A 24,648-nucleotide genomic window follows, 5' to 3' on the forward strand; every position below is an offset into this window, starting at 1 on the left:
GGAAATCGCTACGCATTAGAATTCACTCGATTTCTGAGTTCAGAAAATCACACAAAGTCGAATGCAACACAGCATTTACTAATTCAATACCAACTATAAGCGGTAACGTGGTCGATGATACTGAATATCCACAGCCTTCCTTGGTAAGGACAAGTTCTACGGAAGGTGCTGCAACCCCGGGGTCGACTCTCATGTTAGTGAAAACTGCACACTCTACAGATTTGCGTGGCACATATGATGAATTGGCGTTTGCGTTTCTCAATGGCAACTCTGCTGTGTATTCTCACTGTGAGGGGACGGATATGCGCCGCGAAAGAAGTTGGTCTGACTCTGCAACTTCCGTCTCCTCGTTTTCCCGCGCTCGACTTTTGAGTATGAATAGTTCTTCGAGCATAAATTCCAAGGAGTCCCATCCCCGCGGACAATTGCCATTAGTCATTGCTACGTCACGTGTCCTGATGGGCTCAGTGAAAGGAAAACCGAAAAAAAGAAGCGATTCAAATATTGATGATATTCCGACTGGAATTTTAACTATTTTGCTGATTCTCCACATATGTGTGTTTGCACTTTATCTGACAATTACAGAATCACAAACTCTGCAGTGGAATTTCACAACATCTTTATATTTCTGTATCATCACACTCACAACCATTGGTTTCGGAGATCTGGTTCCCTCTTATCTTTATAACAATGATTCGTCTTATTACCTATCGATATTACTTATGATTTTCATTGTAGTTGGACTTATTTTGATGACAGCCTGTTTCACTGTTGCACAACATGGAATGTTCATCGCCCTCAAAAGGATCAAGCACAAATGTCAGATGGTTTCTGCACGACTATCAAAATGTATTGCGAGGAAAAAATGAATATTTGATTTATTAGTAATTCAGTTGGTTTTAAAACACGTGGTGGAACGGAATGTCTACTCGACGTAGTCACCAATGACGGATACAGTGTGAAGTGAATAATGTTATGGGTGTTTACCCGATAATCACTATACCTGTAGTATAGTGATTATATATTCAAATATACATAATTATTATACATCTGTCACCGTAACACCATAAGTTACAGCGTGCCGTAATATCGCGGTATTTTCATCCTACCATATAAGGAAATACGAATTCCATGGCTGCCACCAGAGTTTGACTCCGGACTCCACACAAAGAAGTTTGCTGATTCTGTTCTAAACATTTTGAATTTCGGCATTCCCATGATGTATCCTTGAAAGGAAAAATGTATCCGCTGCGCGTCGGTCGATACTCTGGCTGTACTGTCTTCGTGCATTCTTTGAGGTATACTCGTAATATGTCAGATTATGCTTTCTTTACAATATTTGTAATATGCCCTGAATAAAAAAACATGATTGAAGACACTAAAATATGAAGATTATCCTTTCACGGCATTTTTTGTTTGTTTTACACTGAAGTTGTTCAGATATTCTCATAATAACCTTATACTATTAGTTTAGCATAACATAATTAATTTCATAAATTGAAAATGTGGTCGAACAACTTGAATTCGTGCTCTATTCTTATTTTGCACATGTACTTGCACATATACTTCCAATTTAACCATGTTTTCGAGCGTTATGGAAGGTTTGTAATATTCAAGGAGGTGTTAAAATGACAGAAAATCAAGAACATCTCATAATTGTACCTATACGCCATACTGGTTTGGTGATACGTCAGAAGCAATACGATACGATAGCACATTGTTGGGATTCAACAAAACCCGGTATCACTATTTCTCACTGTAATGACGTCACCTTCTTTCACGTAACTTATTTTCCACATATTTATTTTATGTATAACCTTCAAATTAACGTTTTTAGATTAAATAATTTAAGGATTAATCTAATTGTATTAAAATAAGCTATGTATCACAAAAGTGTAAATAATATTAGATGGTTAGTGATGCCAGTTTCAAATCTATATCACATCTATCACATTAATATATTTTAAACTGGGTACGTGTGGGGGATTCGACCTCATTGCAATTGTAGTCAGACGCCTGTTCTAAAACAAATAGCTCAACAGTGTTTTTCGTTTTGTTTTTTTTAAATATTAACCAACTTAATGAACTATGAATGATTACGATAACGAGGTTGTGCGTTTCACTGAGTGGTACAGGCGACTGTCTAGAGATCAACAACTGATGTTTACGTCTGAAGATAAGAGCAGAGAGTGCAACATCTATGACCTTTGAACCGTTACGAGGCGAGGAATGTAAATTTATTATTTTGTGTACACTAGAAGAAAACGTACTAAATAATTCAAAATTACGTACGTATTGGAGGCCGTGGCGTGTGTGTTTTAAAATGCTGTGTGCATTTTTTAAAAACGGCGTGACTGTGCGTTTTAATGGTATGTGCTTTCTTTAAAAAATCATGTGTGTATATTAAATGGCGTGGGTGTTTTAAAAAACGGGTGTTTTAAAAATGACATGTGTGTTTTTAAAAATGGCGTGTGTTTAAAAATGACGTCTGTGTTTAAAAACGACGTGTGTGTTTTTAAAAATGGCGTGTGTTTAAAAACCACGTGTGTGTTTTTAAAAATGGCGTGTGTTTAAAAACCACGTGCGTGTTAAAAAATGACGTGTGTGTTTTTAAAAATGGCGTGTGTTTAAAAATGACGTGTGTGTTTAAAAATGACGTGTGTGTTAAAAAAATGACGTGTGTGTTTAAAAATGACGTGTGTGTTTTTAAAAATGATGTGTGTGTTAAAAACGACGTGTGTGTTAAAAAATTACGTGTGTGTTTTTAAAAATGGCGTGTATGAGGTCGATTGAAAATTTCGTGTGTGTAAAAAGAAAAAAAACGCGTGCATTAACCTTTTTACGCCTGTGAGGGCGCTATTTGAGAGATTTATTTCATGTGTGTTAAAATAATCGCGTGCATTAACCTATTCACGCCTGTGGAGGCGTCGTCTCAAGTGGTAGCCATTTTCATTTGTGGATTTTTAGAACGTCAATAAGGTACTTTAAAAGGAACTTGTCCAGCACGAACGTTTTATTCATTTTGCCCTGATACCTTGATAACACAAGGTAGGAAAGCGTTCACACCATGACACCGAAATTGTCCGAAAATAACACGATTTTCAAAATTGTATTTGGATCCACTTCACACAACTCAAGCATGATATCGAAACAATCGATCGACTGTTTTTATATGAGTGGTAGGCAAATGTACCGGCGACTGACTAAATATGCCGAGCCTACTTTAGGTCATTTTTTTATTATCCAAGAAACGTTCCGAGCGCCTGTGAGACCAGTATGAGTACTTTGTTCTGCTCCATTGTACCAGACGTCCACGCATTGTCTTCAGCAACCAACCACACGAATAAATCACCAGGTCTCTGAGGTATACACAGTGTCGGTAAATTTATAGGGCAAAATGAATAAAACGTTCGTGCTGGACAAGTTCCTTTTTACGTATCTTATTAACGTTATAGAAATCCACAAACGAAAATGGCTACCACTTGAAACGACGCCTCCACAGGCGTGAATAGGTTAATGCATGCGATTTTTTTAACACACACATGAAATAAATCTCTCAAATAGCGCCCCCACAGGCGTAAAAAGGTTAACGCACGCGTTTTTTTGCACACACACACGAAAAAAAATCTATTCAAAACAGCGCCCCCACAGGCGTAAATAAGTTAATGCACGCGTTTTTTTTCTTTTTACACACACGAAATTTTCATTCGACCTCACACACGTCATTTTTAAAAACACACACGTCATTTTTTAACACACACGTCGTTTTTAACACACTCGTCATTTTTAAAAACACACACGTCGTTTTTAAACACACACGTATTTTTAAACACACACGTCATTTTTAAACACACGTCATTTTTAAACACACGCCATTTTAAAAACACACACACGTCATTTTTTAACACGCACGTCGTTTTTAAACACACGCCATTTTAAAAACACACACGTCGTTTTTAAACACACGCCATTTTTAAAAACACACGTCGTTTTTAAACACAGCATCGTTTTTACACACACGTTATGTTTTTAAACACACATTTTTTTTAAATACACATATACGAGGCGCGGAATGTAAATTTATTATTTTGTGTATACTAGAAGAAAACGTACTAATAATTCAAAATTACGTACGTATTGGAGGCCGTGGCGTGTGTGTTTTAAAATGATGTGTGCATTTTTAAAAAAAAACGACGTGACTGTGCGTTTTAATGGTATGTGCTTTAAAAAACCATGTGTATATTAAATGGCGTGGGTGTTTTAAAAAACGTGTGTTTTAAAATGACGTGTGAATTAAAAATGATGTGTGTCTTAAAATGACGTGTGTGTTTACAATTATGTAGTACGAGGCGCGGAATGTAAATTTATTATTTTGTGTATACTAGAAGAAAACGTGCTAATAATTCAAAATTACGTACGTATTGGAGGCCGTGGCGTGTGTGTTTTAAAATGATGTGTGCATTTTAAAAAAACGGCGTGACTGTGCGTTTTAATGGTATGTGCTTTAACAAATCACGTGTGTATATTAAATGGCGTGGGTGTTTTAAAAAACGTGTGTTTTAAAAATGACGTGTGAATTAAAAATGATGTGTCTTAAAATGACGTGTGTGTTTTAAAATTATGTGTATTTAAAAAAACGTGTGTGTTTAAAAGGACATGTGTATTTTAAAAATAATGTAAAAATAATAACGTGTGTGTAAAAACGATGCGTGTGTTTAAAAACGACGTGTGTGTTTTTAAAAATGGCGTGTGTTTAAAAACGACGTGCGTGTTAAAAAAATGACGTGTGTGTTTTTTAAAATGGCGTGTGTTTAAATATGACGTGTGTGTTTTTAAAAATGGCGTGTGTTTAAAAATGACGTGTGTGTTTAAAAATGACGTGTGTGTTTAAAAATGACGTGTGTTTAAAATTGGCGTGTGTGTGTTTAAAAATGACGTGTGTGTTTTTAAAAATGACGTGTGTGTTTTTAAAAATGACGTGTGTGAGGTCGAATGAAAATTTCGTGTGTAAAAAGAAAAAAAAACGCGTGCATTAACTTATTTACGCCTGTGGGGGCGCTGTTTTGAATAGATTTTTTTTCGTGTGCGTGTGCAAAAAAACGCGTGCGTTAACCTTTTTACGCCTGTGGGGGCGCTATTTGAGAGATTTATTTCATGTGTGTGTTAAAAAAAATCGCGTGCATTAACCTATTCACGCCTGTGGAGGCGTCGTGTCAAATGGTAGCCATTTTCGTTTGTGGATTTCTATAACGTCAATAAGATACGTAAAAAGTAACTTGTCCAGCCCGAACGTTTTATTCATTTTGCCCTATAAATTTACCGACACTGTGTATACCTCAGAGACCTGGTGATTTATTCGTGTGGTTGGTTGCTGAAGACAATGCGTGGACGTCTGGTACAATGGGGCAGAACAAAGTACTCATACTGGTCTCACATACGCTCGGAACGTTTCTTGGATAATAAAACATGACCTAAAGTAGGCTCGGCATATTTAGTCAGTCGCCGGTACATTTGCCTACCACTCATATAATAACAGTCGATCGATTGTTTCTACCGATATCATGCTTGAGTTGTGTGAAGTGGATCGATATACAATTTTGAAAATCGTGTTATTTTCGGACAATTTCGGTGTCATGGTGTAAACGCTTTCCTACCTTGTGTTATCATATGAGTGGTAGGCGAATGTACCTGCGACTGATTAACTATGCCGACCCTACTTTAGGTCATTTTTTATTATCCAAGAAACGTTCCGAGCGCCTGTGAGACCAGTATGAGTACTTTGTTCTGCCCCACTGTATCAGACGTCCACGCATTGTCTTCAGCAACCAACCACACGAATAAATCACCAGGTCTCTGAGGTATATACAGTGTCGGTAAATTTATAGGGCAAAATAAATAAAACGTTCGTGCTGGACAAGTTCCTTTTTACGTACCTTATTGACGTTATAGAAATTCACAAACGAAAATGGCTACCACTTGAAACGACGCCTCCACAGGCGTGAATAGGTTAATGCACGCGATTTTTTAAACACACAAATGAAATAAATCTCTCAAATAACGCCCCCACAGGCGTAAAAATGTTAACGCACGCGTTTTTTTTTTGCACACACACACGAAAAAAAATCTATTCAAAACAGCGCCCCCACAGGCGTAAATAAGTTAATGCACGCGTTTTTTTTCTTTTTACACACATGAAATTTTCATTCGACCTCACACACGCCATTTTTTTAACACACACGTCGTTTTTAACACACACGTCATTTTTAAATACACACACGTCATTTTTAAACACACACGTCATTTTTAAACACACATACGAGGCGCGGAATGTAAATTTATTATTTTGTGTATACTAGAAGAAAACGTGCTAATAATTCAAAATTACGTACGTATTGGAGGCCGTGGCGTGTGTGTTTTAAAATGATGTGTGCATTTTAAAAAAACGGCGTGACTGTGCGTTTTAATGGTATGTGCTTTAAAAAATCATGTGTGTATATTAAATGGCGTGGGTGTTTTAAAAAAACGTGTGTTTTAAAAATGACGTGTGAATTAAAAATGATGTGTGTCTTAAAATGACGTGTGTGTTTTACAATTATGTGTATTTAAACAAAAACGTGTGTGTTTAAAAGGCCATGTGTATTTTAAAAATAATGTGGGTTTAAAAACATAACGTGTGTGTAAAAACGATGCGTGTGTTTAAAAACGACGTGTGTGTTTTTAAAAATGGCGTGTGTTTAAAAACGACGTGCGTGTTTAAAAAATGACGTGTGTGTTTTTAAAAATGGCGCGTGTTTAAAAAACATGACGTGTGTGTACGAGGCGCGGAATGTAAATTTATTATTTTGTGTATACTTAGAAGAAAACGTACTAATAATTCAAAATTACGTACGTATTGGAGGCCGTGACGTGTGTGTTTTAAAATGATGTGTGCATTTAAAAAAAACGGCGTGACTGTGCGTTTTAATGGTATGTGCTTTAAAAAATCATGTGTGTATATTAAATGGCGTGGGTGTATTAAAAAACGTGTGTTTTAAAAATGACGTGTGAATTAAAAATGATGTGTGTCTTAAAATGACGTGTGTGTTTACAATTATGTGTATTTAAAAAAAAACGTGTGTTTAAAAGGACATGTGTATTTTAAAAATAATGTGTGTTTAAAAACATTACGTGTGTGTAAAAACGATGCGTGTGTTTAAAAACGACGTGTGTGTTTTTAAAAATGGCGTGTGTTTAAAAACGACGTGCGTTTTAAAAAATGACGTGTGTGTTTTTAAAAATGGCGTGTGTTTAAAAATGACGTGTGTGTTTAAAAATGACATGTGTGTTTAAAAACGACGTGTGTGTTTTTAAAAATGGCGTGTGTTTAAAAACGACGTGCGTGTTAAAAAATGACGTGTGTTTTTAAAAATGGCGTGTGTTTAAAAACGACGTGCGTGTTAAAAAATGACGTGTGTGTTTTTAAAAATGGCGTGTGTTTAAAAATGACGTGTGTGTTTAAAAATGACGTGTGTGTTTTTAAAAATGACGTTTGTGTTAAAAAATGACGTGTGTGTTTTTAAAAATGGCGTGTGTCAGGACGAATGAAAATTTCGTGTGTGTAAAAAGAAAAAAACGCGTGCATTAACTTATTTACGCCTGTGGGGGCGCTGTTTTGAATGATTTTTTTTTCGTGTGTGTTTGTGCAAAAAAACGCGTGCGTTAACCTTTTTACGCCTGTGGGGGCGCTATTTGAGAGATTTATTTCATGTGTGTGTTAAAAAAATCGCGTGCATTAACCTATTCACGCCTGTGGAGGCGTCATCTCAAGTGGTAGCCATTTTCGTTTGTGGAGTTCTGTAACGTTAACAAGATACGTAAAAAGGAACTTGTCCAGCACGAACGTTTTATTCATTTTGCCCTATAAATTTACCGACACTGTGTATACCTCAGAGACCTGGTGATTTATTCGTGTGGTTGGTTGCTGAAGACAATGCGTCGACGTCTGGTACAATGGGGCAGAACAAAGTACTCATACTGGTCTCACAGGCGCTCGTAACGTTTCTTGGATAATAAAAAATGACCTAAAGTAGGGTCGGCATAGTTAATCAGTCGCCGGTACATTCGCCTACCACTCATATAATATCACAAGGTAGGAAAGCGTTCACACCATGACACCGAAATTGTCCGAAAATAACACGATTTTCAAAATTGTATTTCGATCCACTTCACACAACTCAAGCATGATATCGGTAGAAACAATCGATTGACTGTTATTATATGAGTGGTAGGCGAATGTACCGGCTGGACAAGTTCCTTTTTACGTATATTGTTAACGTTATAGAACTCCACAAACGAAAATGGCTACCAGTTGAGCCGACGCCTCCACAGGCGTGAATAGGTTAATGCACGCGATTTTTTTTAACACACACATGAAATAAATCTCTCAAATAGCGCCCCCACAGGCGTAAAAAGGTTAACGCACGCGTTTTTTTGCACAAACACACACGAAAAAAAATCATTCAAAACAGCGCCCCCACAGGCGTAAATAAGTTAATGCACGCGTTTTTTTTCTTTTTACACACACGAAATTTTCATTCGACCTCACACACGCCATTTTTAAAAACACACACGTCATTTTTTAACACACGTCATTTTTAAAAACACACATGTCATTTTTAAACACACACGTCATTTTTAAACACACACGCCATTTTTAAAAACACACACGTCATTTTTTAACACGCACGTCGTTTTTAAACACACGCCATTTTTAAAAACACACACGTCGTTTTTAAACACACGCATCGTTTTTACACACACGTTATGTTTTTAAACACACATTATTTTTAAAATACACATGTCCTTTTAAACACACACGTTTTTTTTTTAAAATACACATAATTGTAAACACACGCGTCATTTTAAGACACACAAAGCACATACCATTAAAACGCACAGTCACGCCGTTTTTTTTAAATGCACACATCATTTTAAAACACACACGCCACGGCCTCCAATACGTACGTATTTTTGAATTATTAGTACGTTTTCTTCTAGTATACACAAAATAATAAATTTACATTCCGCGCCTCGTACGCCTGTACCACTCAGTGAAACGCACAACCTCGTTAGATGCTGATACATGATACCTATACTGAAACAGATAAACACATGTTATGTTTGCTGCAATATACATATACTTGTTCGGACTAAGTGAGGTATAAGTGCATACGCCTGAGCGCCATAATCTTCACTCCCACAAACGATTCTGGTCATTTATAAGGTGTCCAAAACCTCGGTAAGTACATTATCAACTTATAAAATGTTTAAATATAAACAATTATGTGACCCTATGATTTGCGATGTTTTAAAACACGTAACTTTCACGTTAACTCAATACATTGGTACAATTTGAATAACTGTTTATATAGAAAATAATGAATTCACTGTGATATACCAGAGGCTGAGCGTTCATCAAATCAACATTTATTTTGCTAGTAATATTTAATTTCGAATATATAGTGGCATCCGTTGTGTAGTTTTATACCAAAGATTATTGCACTTCTAAAATTAACCGTTAACTTTATACGTATTATTATAATCCCCATTGATGCTCTCGCTCTGTTTCATACGTATTATTATAATTCTCATCGATACTAAAATTCACATGTTTAACACCACTTTGGTTTCATTTTCAGCGTTTTGATTAGAACCAAGAAACATGCAGTACAACACTTGGCATACACAATACTTCTACACAACTCTACATACTAGCATACGCTGATGTATAATATTTTGTTTTCCATCGTAAACGTCATCATACTTTTACATATTAGACAGGACTACGTGATAGATATTAAACACCATGTGTGATCTTATTAGACAGGAGTACGTGATAGATATTAAACACCATGTGTGATCTTATTAGACAGGAGTACGTGATAGATATTAAACACCATGTGTGATCTTATTAGACAGGAGTACGTGATAGATATTAAACACCGTGTGTGATCTTATTAGACAGGAGTACGTGATAGATATTAAACACCATGTGTGATCTTATTAGACATGAGTACCTGATAGATATTAAACACCATGTGTGATCTTATTAGACAGGAGTACGTGATAGATATTAAACACCATGTGTAATCTAATTAGACAGGAGTACGTGATAGATATTAAACACCGTGTGTAATCTTATTAGACAGGAGTACGTGATAGATATTAAACACCGTGTGTAATCTTATTAGACAGGAGTACCTGATAGATATTAAACACCGTGTGTGATCTTATTAGACAGGAGTACGTGATAGATATGAAACACCGTGTGTAATCTTATTAGACAGGAGTACGTGATAGATATTAAACACCGTGTGTAATCTTATTAGACAGGAGTACCTGATAGATATTAAACACCGTGTGTGATCTTATTAGACAGGAGTACGTGATAGATATTAAACACCATGTGTGATCTTATTAGACAGGAGTACCTGATAGATATTAAACACCATGTGTGATCTTATTAAAAAGGAGTACGTGATAGATATTAAACACCGTGTGTAATCTTATTAGACAGGAGTACGTGATAGATATTAAACACCGTGTGTAATCTTATTAGACAGGAGTACGTGATAGATATTAAACACCATGTGTGATCTTATTAGACAGGAGTACGTGATAGATATTAAACACCGTGTGTGATCTTATTAGACAGGAGTACGTGATAGATATTAAACACCGTGTGTAATCTTATTAGACAGGAGAACGTGATAGATATTAAACACCGTGTGTAATCTTATTAGACAGGAGTACCTGATAGATATTAAACACCATGTGTGATCTTATTAGACAGGAGTACCTGGTAGATATTAAACACCATGCGTGATCTTATTAGACAGGAGTACGTGATAGATATTAAACACCATGTGTGATCTTATTAGACATGAGTACCTGATAGATATTAAACACCATGTGTGATCTTATTAGACAGGAGTACGTGATAGATATTAAACACCATGTGTGATCTTATTAGACAGGAGTACGTGATAGATATTAAACACCATGTGTGATCTTATTAGACAGGAGTACGTGATAGATATTAAACACCATGTGTGATCTTATTAGACAGGAGTACGTGATAGATATTAAACACCGTGTGTAATCTTATTAGACAGGAGAACGTGATAGATATTAAACACCGTGTGTAATCTTATTAGACAGGAGTACCTGATAGATATTAAACACCATGTGTGATCTTATTAGACAGGAGTACCTGGTAGATATTAAACACCATGTGTGATCTTATTAGACAGGAGTACGTGATAGATATTAAACACCATGTGTGATCTTATTAGACATGAGTACCTGATAGATATTAAACACCATGTGTGATCTTATTAGACAGGAGTACGTGATAGATATTAAACACCATGTGTGATCTTATTAGACATGAGTACCTGATAGATATTAAACACCATGTGTGATCTTATTAGACAGGAGTACGTGATAGATATTAAACACCGTGTGTAATCTTATTAGACAGGAGTACCTGATAGATATTAAACACCATGTGTGATCTTATTAGACAGGAGTACGTGATAGATATTAAACACCATGTGTGATCTTATTAGACATGAGTACCTGATAGATATTAAACACCATGTGTGATCTTATTAGACAGGAGTACGTGATAGATATTAAACACCGTGTGTAATCTTATTAGACAGGAGTACGTGATAGATATTAAACACCGTGTGTAATCTTATTAGACAGGAGTACGTGATAGATATTAAACACCGTGTGTAATCTTATTAGACAGGAGTACCTGATAGATATTAAACACCGTGTGTGATCTTATTAGACAGGAGTACGTGATAGATATTAAACACCATGTGTGATCTTATTAGACAGGAGTACCTGATAGATATTAAACACCATGTGTGATCTTATTAAACAGGAGTACGTGATAGATATTAAACACCGAGTGTGATCTTAATAAATAAATATTTGGGCTGACTCATAAGTAGAATGTATCAGAGTAACCTAGCATGTATTGTTACTGAGCATACCTTGACATAATTATGGCATGTGAGATCGCACAACAATCTGACAACAAGTGTGTTCGCGAGTTTTATAATACAGCTATTGCATATTCTATATTGTAGGTTTAGTTATACAAGATGAATTACTGTATCATTATCTTTGCCTTCGCCTCAAACTTTGTACCAATTATAGCACAATCACTGGAAGGAGAGTCGACCCAATTGTCTGGATGCCTGCCTTGCTGTATGAAAGGGGATGCTGGACCACCAGGCCAACCGGCCCCGGTGACTAAAGTAGCATTCTCAGCCGGCAGGACAACTCACATGTATTCAAATCCAACACAACAGATCGTCGTATTTGATCACGTGATTACTAATCTCGGAAATGGTTACGACGAGAACACCGGCATTTTCACCTGTCCCGTTTCTGGTACTTACTTTTTCACTTTCAATGGGTTGAAAAACTATGGAAAAAACCTTCACTTGAAACTGATGAAAAATAGAGTGGAAATAGTGTCTGCGCATTCTGGACAGGGGCTTGGCTCGCTTGGACCAAGCGAGCTGCAACACACGGGAAATGACGTAATTATCCATTGTGACGAAGGAGATGGAGTATGGATCTGGCTATCCTACTCTGATTCAAATCCATATCAATTGTTCAGTCATCCAACTCACAAGTACACTAGTTTTTCTGGTTACATTATTTTTGTAGATTAATTTACTCCGGAATTTGAATAACGAATCATCAATATATTATTGTCATAAATTACATCACGTATTGTTAAAATCAACAACTTACATATTTAGGGTAGATATTATAAACATATATTACATGAATTTGATAAATAGATAGTTTACATCGCAATGCTTTCACCGTGAGACATATCCCTGGTAATCATGTGATCGTATCAACGGCTGCATGCATCGATTGGCTGATCGCATGTTTACTCGGCCTTGCCTTGGATTTTTTTTTTTTATAGGATTTTGATAATTTCGGACAGCGTGGCGTGACCCCAGCTGGCGGGTTGAACGAATTAAGCTGGACTATCTGTAATGAACTGATGTGTATGTTTTTGGATCGAACCTGGTCTCTACGTGTTACCAGCTAAGCGAATCAAAGTTCTCAAACAGAACGCTTTGTTCACATGACGGAGCCCCAATTACTCCTTCGCTAATGACACCAATGAGGTTGACGACAGGTTTGAAGTATGGGAACAGATTCATTCAAATAACACTGATGACAAACGTTGACAAAACGAATATCCATGAAAGACTCATAAAAGATGAATATCGAGAAGCACCATAGTACCAGTATGAAGTGAACGACACCAAAAACGAAACAACTTACGTGGCGAAACGAAACAACTTACGTGGCGAAACGAAACAACTTACGTGGCGAAACGAAACAACTTACGTGGCGAAACGTAACAACTTACGTGGCGAAACGAAACAACTTACGTGGCGAAACGAAACAACTTACGTGGCGAAACGAAACAACATACGTGGCGAAACGAAAAACTGGCGTACAAAACTGAGTCAAGTATAATCACAAGATGCACAAGAAACGATTTTCAATGACTGACTCATTGTAAAGACCTATCAAACGCATATGAAAAAGCTACATTAAGCTGAAACCATGAGGGCAATAAACTATTGGTATATTATGCAGAAAAAACGCCCGCTTAAGGTAACGAACACCGTGTATCACAGAGATGAAACGAATGAGCTATATGGAAAAAAATCAATTTGTCGTTATAGCTTCAAAAAAGCTAAAGCAATATCACTTATTTATGTTACAAAAAAAAGTTGAGTGCTACGAAATTACAGCAATATACTAGTGAAATATTTATGTATTAACGTAGACTGGCTGTTATATTTTTTGTCTACCATGCCCCTTTGGTTAATGGGAATCAAGTGGCTACTATTTAGAGATGAGATCTGTTAAAAGTCCTTGTCCATGTAGTTCGGCCTCAGTGCGTGTCCCTTAGTGTTTTTTACCTCGCGAATATTATATCCAAAACAGTGTAGTTAAAATAAAAAAATAAATAGAAACAATCTCAGAGCATATATAATTATATTTGTATAACGTATGCGTATTTTTACATTTACATACAATAAATCCACCATGAACAATGACATCTAATTTATTTATGAATGATATTTTACTGATAACATGGTCCTCTGATTTTGATTGGCTCTACTTTGGAATTCATCAGTTCTATGAATACTATCACATATTAATCTTGTTCCTGTGACAGAGCTTTCATGATTAATTTGTCACTGGCATAAGTGTCCAGTACGATTATACTAGCATAGGAGCCAAGTCAATTGTAGCCTCACACTCACCCCCCTCCCGATCCAAACATTTGTCATGTTCCCATCAATTTGTGCAAAGGCATTGACTAACACCTGTACATATGTATGAAGTACAAGTACACCCGCAAATAACTGTAGGTATCTTATTAGACAGGAGTACGTGATAGATATTAAACACCGTGTGTAATCTTATTAGACAGGAGTACCTGATAGATATTAAACACCGTGTGTAATCTTATTAGACAGGAGTACCTGATAGATATTAAACACCATGTGTGATCTTATTAGACAGGTCTACCTGGTAGATATTAAACACCATGTGTGATCTTATTAGACAGGAGTACGTGATAGATATTAAACACCGTGTGTAATCTTATTAGACAGGAGTACGTGATAGATATTAAACACCGTGTGTAATCTTATTAGACAGGAGTACGTGATAGATATTAAACACCATGTGTGATCTTATTAGACAGGAGTACGTGATAGATATTAAACACCATGTGTGATCTTATTAGACATGAGTACCTGATAGATATTAAACACCATGTGTGATCTTATTAGACAGGAGTACCTGATAGATATTAAACACCATGTGTGATCTTATTAGACAGGAGTACGTGATAGATATTAAACACCATGTGTGATCTTATTAGACAGGAGTACCTGATAGATATTAAACACCATGTGTGATCTTATTAGACAGGAGTACCTGATAGATATTAAACACCATGTGTGATCTTATTAGACATGAGTACCTGGTAGATATTAAACACCATGTGTGATCTTATTAGACATGAGTACCTGATAGATATTAAACACCATGTGTGATCTTATTAGACAGTAGTACGTGATAGATATTAAACAACATGTGTGATCTTATTAGACAGGAGTACCTGGTAGATATTAAACACAGTGTGTGATCTAATTAGACAGTAGTACGTGATAGATATTAAACACCATGTGTGATCTTATTAGACAGGAGTACGTGATAGATATTAAACAACATGTGTGATCTTATTAGACAGGAGTACCTGATAGATATTAAACACCATGTGTGATCTTATTAGACAGGAGTACGTGATAGATATTAAACACCATGTGTGATCTTATTAGACAGGAGTACCTGATAGATATTAAACACCATGTGTGATCTTATTAGACAGGAGTACGTGATAGATATTAAACAACATGTGTGATCTTATTAGACAGGAGTACCTGATAGATATTAAACACCATGTGTGATCTTATTAGACAGGAGTACGTGATAGATATTAAACACCATGTGTGATCTTATTAGACAGGAGTACGTGATAGATATTAAACACCATGTGTGATCTTATTAGACAGGAGTACCTGATAGATATTAAACACCATGTGTGATCTTATTAGACAGGAGTACGTGATAGATATTAAACAACATGTGTGATCTTATTAGACAGGAGTACCTGATAGATATTAAACACCATGTGTGATCTTATTAGACATGAGTACCTGATAGATATTAAACACCATGTGTGATCTTATTAGACAGGAGTACCTGATAGATATTAAACACCATGTGTGATCTTATTAGACAGGAGTACCTGATAGATATTAAACACCATGTGTGATCTTATTAGACAGGAGTACCTGATAGATATTAAACACCATGTGTGATCTTATTAGACAGGAGTACGTGATAGATATTAAACACCGTGTGTGATCTTATTAGACATGAGTACGTGATAGATATTAAACACCATGTGTGATCTTATTAGACAGGAGTACGTGATAGATATTAAACACCGTGTGTAATCTTATTAGACAGGAGTACGTGATAGATATTAAACACCATGTGTGATCTTATTAGACAGGAGTACGTGATAGATATTAAACACCGTGTGTGATCTTATTAGACAGGAGTACCTGATAGATATTAAACACCATGTGTAATCTTATTAGACAGGAGTACGTGATAGATATTAAACACCGTGTGTAATCGTATTAGACAGGAGTACGTGATAGATATTAAACACCGTGTGTAATCGTATTAGACAGGAGTACCTGATAGATATTAAACACCATGTGTGATCTTATTAGACAGGAGTACCTGATAGATATTAAACACCGTGTGTAATCTTATTAGACAGGAGTACGTGATAGATATTAAACACCGTGTGTAATCTTATTAGACAGGAGTACGTGATAGATATTAAACATCGTGTGTGATCTTATTAGACAGGAGAACGTGATAGATATTAAACACCATGTGTGATCTTATTAGACAGGAGTACGTGATAGATATTAAACACCATGTGTGATCTTATTAGACAGGAGTACGTGATAGATATTAAACACCATGTGTGATCTTATTAGACAGGAGTACGTGATAGATATTAAACACCATGTGTGATCTTATTAGACAGGAGTACGTGATAGATATTAAACACCATGTGTGATCTTATTAGACAGGAGTACGTGATAGATATTAAACACCATGTGTGATCTTATTAGACAGGAGTACGTGATAGATATTAAACACCATGTGTGATCTTATTAGACAGGAGTACGTGATAGATATTAAACACCGTGTGTGATCTTATTGGTCAGGAGTACCTGATAGGTATTAAACACCATGTGTGATCTTATTAGACAGGAGTACCTGATAGATATTAAACACCATGTGTGATCTTATTAGACATGAGTACCTGGTAGATATTAAACACCATGTGTGATCTTATTAGACATGAGTACCTGATAGATATTAAACACCATGTGTGATCTTATTAGACAGGAGTACCTGATAGATATTAAACACCGTGTGTAATCTTATTAGACAGGAGTACGTGATAGATATTAAACACCGTGTGTAATCTTATTAGACAGGAGTACCTGATAGATATTAAACACCGTGTGTAATCTTATTAGACAGGAGTACCTGATAGATATTAAACACCATGTGTGATCTTATTAGACAGGAGTACCTGGTAGATATTAAACACCATGTGTGATCTTATTAGACAGGAGTACGTGATAGATATTAAACACCGTGTGTAATCTTATTAGACAGGAGTACGTGATAGATATTAAACACCGTGTGTAATCTTATTAGACAGGAGTACGTGATAGATATTAAACACCATGTGTGATCTTATTAGACAGGAGTACCTGATAGATATTAAACACCATGTGTGATCTTATTAGACAGGAGTACGTGATAGATATTAAACACCGTGTGTAATCTTATTAGACAGGAGTACCTGATAGATATTAAACACCGTGTGTAATCTTATTAGACAGGAGTACGTGATAGATATTAAACACCGTGCTTAATCGTATTAGACAGGAGTACCTGATAGATATTAAACACCATGTGTGATCTTATTAGACAGGAGTACGTGATAGATATTAAACACCATGTGTGATCTTATTAGACAGGAGTACGTGATAGATATTAAACACCATGTGTGATCTTATTAGACAGGAGTACCTGATAGATATTAAACACCATGTGTGATCTTATTAGACAGGAGTACGTAATAGATATTAAACACCGTGTGTAATCTTATTAGACAGGAGTACGTGATAAATATTAAACACCATGTGTGATCTTATTAGACAGGAGTACCTGATAGATATTAAACACCATGTGTGATCTTATTAGACAGGAGTACGTGATAGATATTAAACACCGTGTGTAATCTTATTAGACAGGAGTACGTGTTAGATATTAAACACCATGTGTGATCTTATTAGACATGAGTACGTGATAGATATTAAACAACATGTGTGATCTTATTAGACAGGAGTACGTGATAGATATTAAACACCATGTGTGATCTTATTAGACAGGAGTACCTGATAGATATTAAACACCATGTGTGATCTTATTAGACAGGAGTACCTGATAGATATTAAACACCATGTGTGATCTTATTAGACAGGAGTACCTGATAGATATTAAACACCATGTGTGATCTTATTAGACAGGAGTACCTGATAGATATTAAACACCATGTGTGATCTTATTAGACATGAGTACCTGGTAGATATTAAACACCATGTGTGATCTTATTAGACAGGAGTACGTGATAGATAATACACACCATGTGTGATCTTATTAGACAGGAGTACGTGATAGATATTAAACACCATGTGTGATCTTATTAGACAGGAGTACCTGATAGATATTAAACACCATGTGTGATCTTATTAGACAGGAGTACCTGATAGATATTAAACACCATGTGTGATCTTATTAGACAGGAGTACCTGATAGATATTAAACACCATGTGTGATCTTATTAGACAGGAGTACCTGGTAGATATTAAACACCGTGTGTGATCTTATTAGACAGGAGTACCTGGTAGATATTAAACACCGTGTGTGATCTTATTAGACAGGAGTACGTGATAGATATTAAACAACATGTGTGATCTTATTAGACAGGAGTACGTGATAGATATTAAACACCATGTGTGATCTTATTAGACAGGAGTACGTGATAGATATTAAACACCATGTGTGATCTTATTAGACAGGAGTACGTGATAGATATTAAACACCGTGTGTGATCTTATTAGACAGGAGTACCTGATAGATATTAAACACCATGTGTAATCTTATTAGACAGGAGTACGTGATAGATATTAAACACCGTGTGTAATCGTATTAGACAGGAGTACGTGATAGATATTAAACACCGTGTGTAATCGTATTAGACAGGAGTACCTGATAGATATTAAACACCATGTGTGATCTTATTAGACAGGAGTACCTGATAGATATTAAACACCGTGTGTAATCTTATTAGACAGGAGTACGTGATAGATATTAAACACCGTGTGTAATCTTATTAGACAGGAGTACGTGATAGATATTAAACATCGTGTGTGATCTTATTAGACAGGAGAACGTGATAGATATTAAACACCATGTGTGATCTTATTAGACAGGAGTACGTGATAGATATTAAACACCATGTGTGATCTTATTAGACAGGAGTACGTGATAGATATTAAACACCATGTGTGATCTTATTAGACAGGAGTACGTGATAGATATTAAACACCATGTGTGATCTTATTAGACAGGAGTACGTGATAGATATTAAACACCATGTGTGATCTTATTAGACAGGAGTACGTGATAGATATTAAACACCATGTGTGATCTTATTAGACAGGAGTACGTGATAGATATTAAACACCATGTGTGATCTTATTAGACAGGAGTACGTGATAGATATTAAACACCGTGTGTGATCTTATTGGTCAGGAGTACCTGATAGGTATTAAACACCATGTGTGATCTTATTAGACAGGAGTACCTGATAGATATTAAACACCATGTGTGATCTTATTAGACATGAGTACCTGGTAGATATTAAACACCATGTGTGATCTTATTAGACATGAGTACCTGATAGATATTAAACACCATGTGTGATCTTATTAGACAGGAGTACCTGATAGATATTAAACACCGTGTGTAATCTTATTAGACAGGAGTACGTGATAGATATTAAACACCGTGTGTAATCTTATTAGACAGGAGTACCTGATAGATATTAAACACCGTGTGTAATCTTATTAGACAGGAGTACCTGATAGATATTAAACACCATGTGTGATCTTATTAGACAGGAGTACCTGGTAGATATTAAACACCATGTGTGATCTTATTAGACAGGAGTACGTGATAGATATTAAACACCGTGTGTAATCTTATTAGACAGGAGTACGTGATAGATATTAAACACCGTGTGTAATCTTATTAGACAGGAGTACGTGATAGATATTAAACACCATGTGTGATCTTATTAGACAGGAGTACCTGATAGATATTAAACACCATGTGTGATCTTATTAGACAGGAGTACGTGATAGATATTAAACACCGTGTGTAATCTTATTAGACAGGAGTACCTGATAGATATTAAACACCGTGTGTAATCTTATTAGACAGGAGTACGTGATAGATATTAAACACCGTGCTTAATCGTATTAGACAGGAGTACCTGATAGATATTAAACACCATGTGTGATCTTATTAGACAGGAGTACGTGATAGATATTAAACACCATGTGTGATCTTATTAGACAGGAGTACGTGATAGATATTAAACACCATGTGTGATCTTATTAGACAGGAGTACCTGATAGATATTAAACACCATGTGTGATCTTATTAGACAGGAGTACGTAATAGATATTAAACACCGTGTGTAATCTTATTAGACAGGAGTACGTGATAAATATTAAACACCATGTGTGATCTTATTAGACAGGAGTACCTGATAGATATTAAACACCATGTGTGATCTTATTAGACAGGAGTACGTGATAGATATTAAACACCGTGTGTAATCTTATTAGACAGGAGTACGTGTTAGATATTAAACACCATGTGTGATCTTATTAGACATGAGTACGTGATAGATATTAAACAACATGTGTGATCTTATTAGACAGGAGTACGTGATAGATATTAAACACCATGTGTGATCTTATTAGACAGGAGTACCTGATAGATATTAAACACCATGTGTGATCTTATTAGACAGGAGTACCTGATAGATATTAAACACCATGTGTGATCTTATTAGACAGGAGTACCTGATAGATATTAAACACCATGTGTGATCTTATTAGACAGGAGTACCTGATAGATATTAAACACCATGTGTGATCTTATTAGACATGAGTACCTGGTAGATATTAAACACCATGTGTGATCTTATTAGACAGGAGTACGTGATAGATAATACACACCATGTGTGATCTTATTAGACAGGAGTACGTGATAGATATTAAACACCATGTGTGATCTTATTAGACAGGAGTACCTGATAGATATTAAACACCATGTGTGATCTTATTAGACAGGAGTACCTGATAGATATTAAACACCATGTGTGATCTTATTAGACAGGAGTACCTGATAGATATTAAACACCATGTGTGATCTTATTAGACAGGAGTATGTGATAGATATTAAACACCATGTGTGATCTTATTAGACAGGAGTACGTGATAGATATTAAACAACATGTGTGATCTTATTAGACAGGAGTACCTGATAGATATTAAACACCATGTGTGATCTTATTAGACAGGAGTACCTGGTAGATATTAAACACCGTGTGTGATCTTATTAGACAGGAGTACCTGATAGATATTAAACACCATGTGTGATCTTATTAGACAGGAGTACGTGATAGATATTAAACAACATGTGTGATCTTATTAGACAGGAGTACCTGATAGATATTAAACACCATGTGTGATCTTATTAGACAGGAGTACGTGATAGATATTAAACACCATGTGTGATCTTATTAGACAGGAGTACCTGATAGATATTAAACACCATGTGTGATCTTATTAGACAGGAGTACCTGATAGATATTAAACACCATGTGTGATCTTATTAGACATGAGTACCTGGTAGATATTAAACACCATGTGTGATCTTATTAGACATGAGTACCTGATAGATATTAAACACCATGTGTGATCTTATTAGACAGTAGTACGTGATAGATATTAAACAACATGTGTGATCTTATTAGACAGGAGTACCTGGTAGATATTAAACACAGTGTGTGATCTAATTAGACAGTAGTACGTGATAGATATTAAACACCATGTGTGATCTTATTAGACAGGAGTACGTGATAGATATTAAACAACATGTGTGATCTTATTAGACAGGAGTACCTGATAGATATTAAACACCATGTGTGATCTTATTAGACAGGAGTACGTGATAGATATTAAACACCATGTGTGATCTTATTAGACAGGAGTACCTGATAGATATTAAACACCATGTGTGATCTTATTAGACAGGAGTACGTGATAGATATTAAACAACATGTGTGATCTTATTAGACAGGAGTACGTGATAGATATTAAACACCATGTGTGATCTTATTAGACAGGAGTACGTGATAGATATTAAACACCATGTGTGATCTTATTAGACAGGAGTACGTGATAGATATTAAACACCATGTGTGATCTTATTAGACAGGAGTACCTGATAGATATTAAACACCATGTGTGATCTTATTAGACAGGAGTACGTGATAGATATTAAACAACATGTGTGATCTTATTAGACAGGAGTACCTGATAGATATTAAACACCATGTGTGTTCTTATTAGACAGGAGTACCTGATAGATATTAAACACCATGTGTGATCTTATTAGACAGGAGTACCTGATAGATATTAAACACCATGTGTGATCTTATTAGACAGGAGTACCTGATAGATATTAAACACCATGTGTGATCTTATTAGACAGGAGTACCTGATAGATATTAAACACCATGTGTGATCTTATTAGACAGGAGTACGTGATAGATATTAAACACCGTGTGTGATCTTATTAGACATGAGTACGTGATAGATATTAAACACCATGTGTGATCTTATTAGACAGGAGTACGTGATAGATATTAAACACCGTGTGTAATCTTATTAGACAGGAGTACGTGATAGATATTAAACACCATGTGTGATCTTATTAGACAGGAGTACGTGATAGATATTAAACACCGTGTGTGATCTTATTAGACAGGAGTACCTGATAGATATTAAACACCATGTGTAATCTTATTAGACAGGAGTACGTGATAGATATTAAACACCGTGTGTAATCGTATTAGACAGGAGTACGTGATAGATATTAAACACCGTGTGTAATCGTATTAGACAGGAGTACCTGATAGATATTAAACACCATGTGTGATGTTATTAGACAGGAGTACCTGATAGATATTAAACACCGTGTGTAATCTTATTAGACAGGAGTACGTGATAGATATTAAACACCGTGTGTAATCTTATTAGACAGGAGTACCTGATAGATATTAAACACCGTGTGTGATCTTATTAGACAGGAGTACGTGATAGATATTAAACACCATGTGTGATCTTATTAGACAGGAGTACGTGATAGATATTAAACACCATGTGTGATCTTATTAGACAGGAGTACGTGATAGATATTAAACACCGTGTGTAATCTTATTAGACAGGAGAACGTGATAGATATTAAACACCATGTGTGATCTTATTAGACAGGAGTACGTGATAGATATTAAACACCATGTGTGATCTTATTAGACAGGAGTACGTGATAGATATTAAACACCATGTGTGATCTTATTAGACAGGAGTACGTGATAGATATTAAACACCATGTGTGATCTTATTAGACAGGAGTACGTGATAGATATTAAACACCATGTGTGATCTTATTAGACAGGAGTACGTGATAGATATTAAACACCATGTGTGATCTTATTAGACAGGAGTACGTGATAGATATTAAACACCATGTGTGATCTTATTAGACAGGAGTACGTGATAGATATTAAACACCATGTGTGATCTTATTAGACAGGAGTACGTGATAGATATTAAACACCATGTGTGATCTTATTAGACATGAGTACCTGATAGATATTAAACACCATGTGTGATCTTATTAGACAGGAGTACGTGATAGATATTAAACACCATGTGTGATCTTATTAGACAGGAGTACGTGATAGATATTAAACACCATGTGTGATCTTATTAGACAGGAGTACGTGATAGATATTAAACACCGTGTGTGATCTTATTAGACATGAGTACGTGATAGATATTAAACACCGTGTGTAATCTTATTAGACAGGAGTACCTGATAGATATTAAACACCGTGTGTGATCTTATTAGACAGGAGAACGTGATAAATATTAAACAGCGAGTGTGATCTTATTAGACAGGAGTACGTGATAGATATTAAACACCGTGTGTGATCTTATTAGACATGAGTACGTGATAGATATTAAACACCGTGTGTGATCTTATTAGACAGGAGTACGTGATAGATATTAAACACCATGTGTGATCTTATTAGACAGGAGTACCTGATAGATATTAAACACAATGTGTGATCTAATTAGACAGGAGTACGTGATAGATATTAAACACCATGTGTGATCTTATTAGACATGAGTACCTGATAGATATTAAACACCATGTGTGATCTTATTAGACAGGAGTACGTGATAGATATTAAACACCGTGTGTAATCTTATTAGACAGGAGTACGTGATAGATATTAAACACCGTGTGTAATCTTATTAGACAGGAGTACGTGATAGATATTAAACACCGTGTGTAATCTTATTAGACAGGAGTACCTGATAGATATTAAACACCGTGTGTAATCTTATTAGACATGAGTACCTGATAGATATTAAACAACATGTGTGATCTTATTAGACAGGAGTACGTGATAGATATTAAACACCGAGTGTGATCTTA

At 35.6% G+C, this 24,648-nt stretch overlaps 1 protein-coding gene across 1 annotated transcript; it reads left to right on the plus strand.

The window, feature by feature from the left end:
* Positions 1 to 12,158: 12,158 nt before the first annotated feature.
* On the plus strand, positions 12,159 to 12,771 carry LOC146739184 (complement C1q-like protein 4). Its single transcript, XM_085504086.1, has one exon. The coding sequence runs from the start codon at positions 12,159 to 12,161 to the stop codon at positions 12,735 to 12,737; it is 579 nt and encodes a 192-aa protein (XP_085360212.1). The 3' UTR covers positions 12,738 to 12,771.
* The last annotated feature ends 11,877 nt before the right edge of the window (positions 12,772 to 24,648 follow it).

The sequence above is a fragment of the Saccoglossus kowalevskii genome, chromosome 9, assembly GCF_978046115.1.
Source record: "Saccoglossus kowalevskii chromosome 9, keSacKowa6.1, whole genome shotgun sequence".
Classification (NCBI taxonomy): domain Eukaryota; kingdom Metazoa; phylum Hemichordata; class Enteropneusta; family Harrimaniidae; genus Saccoglossus; species Saccoglossus kowalevskii.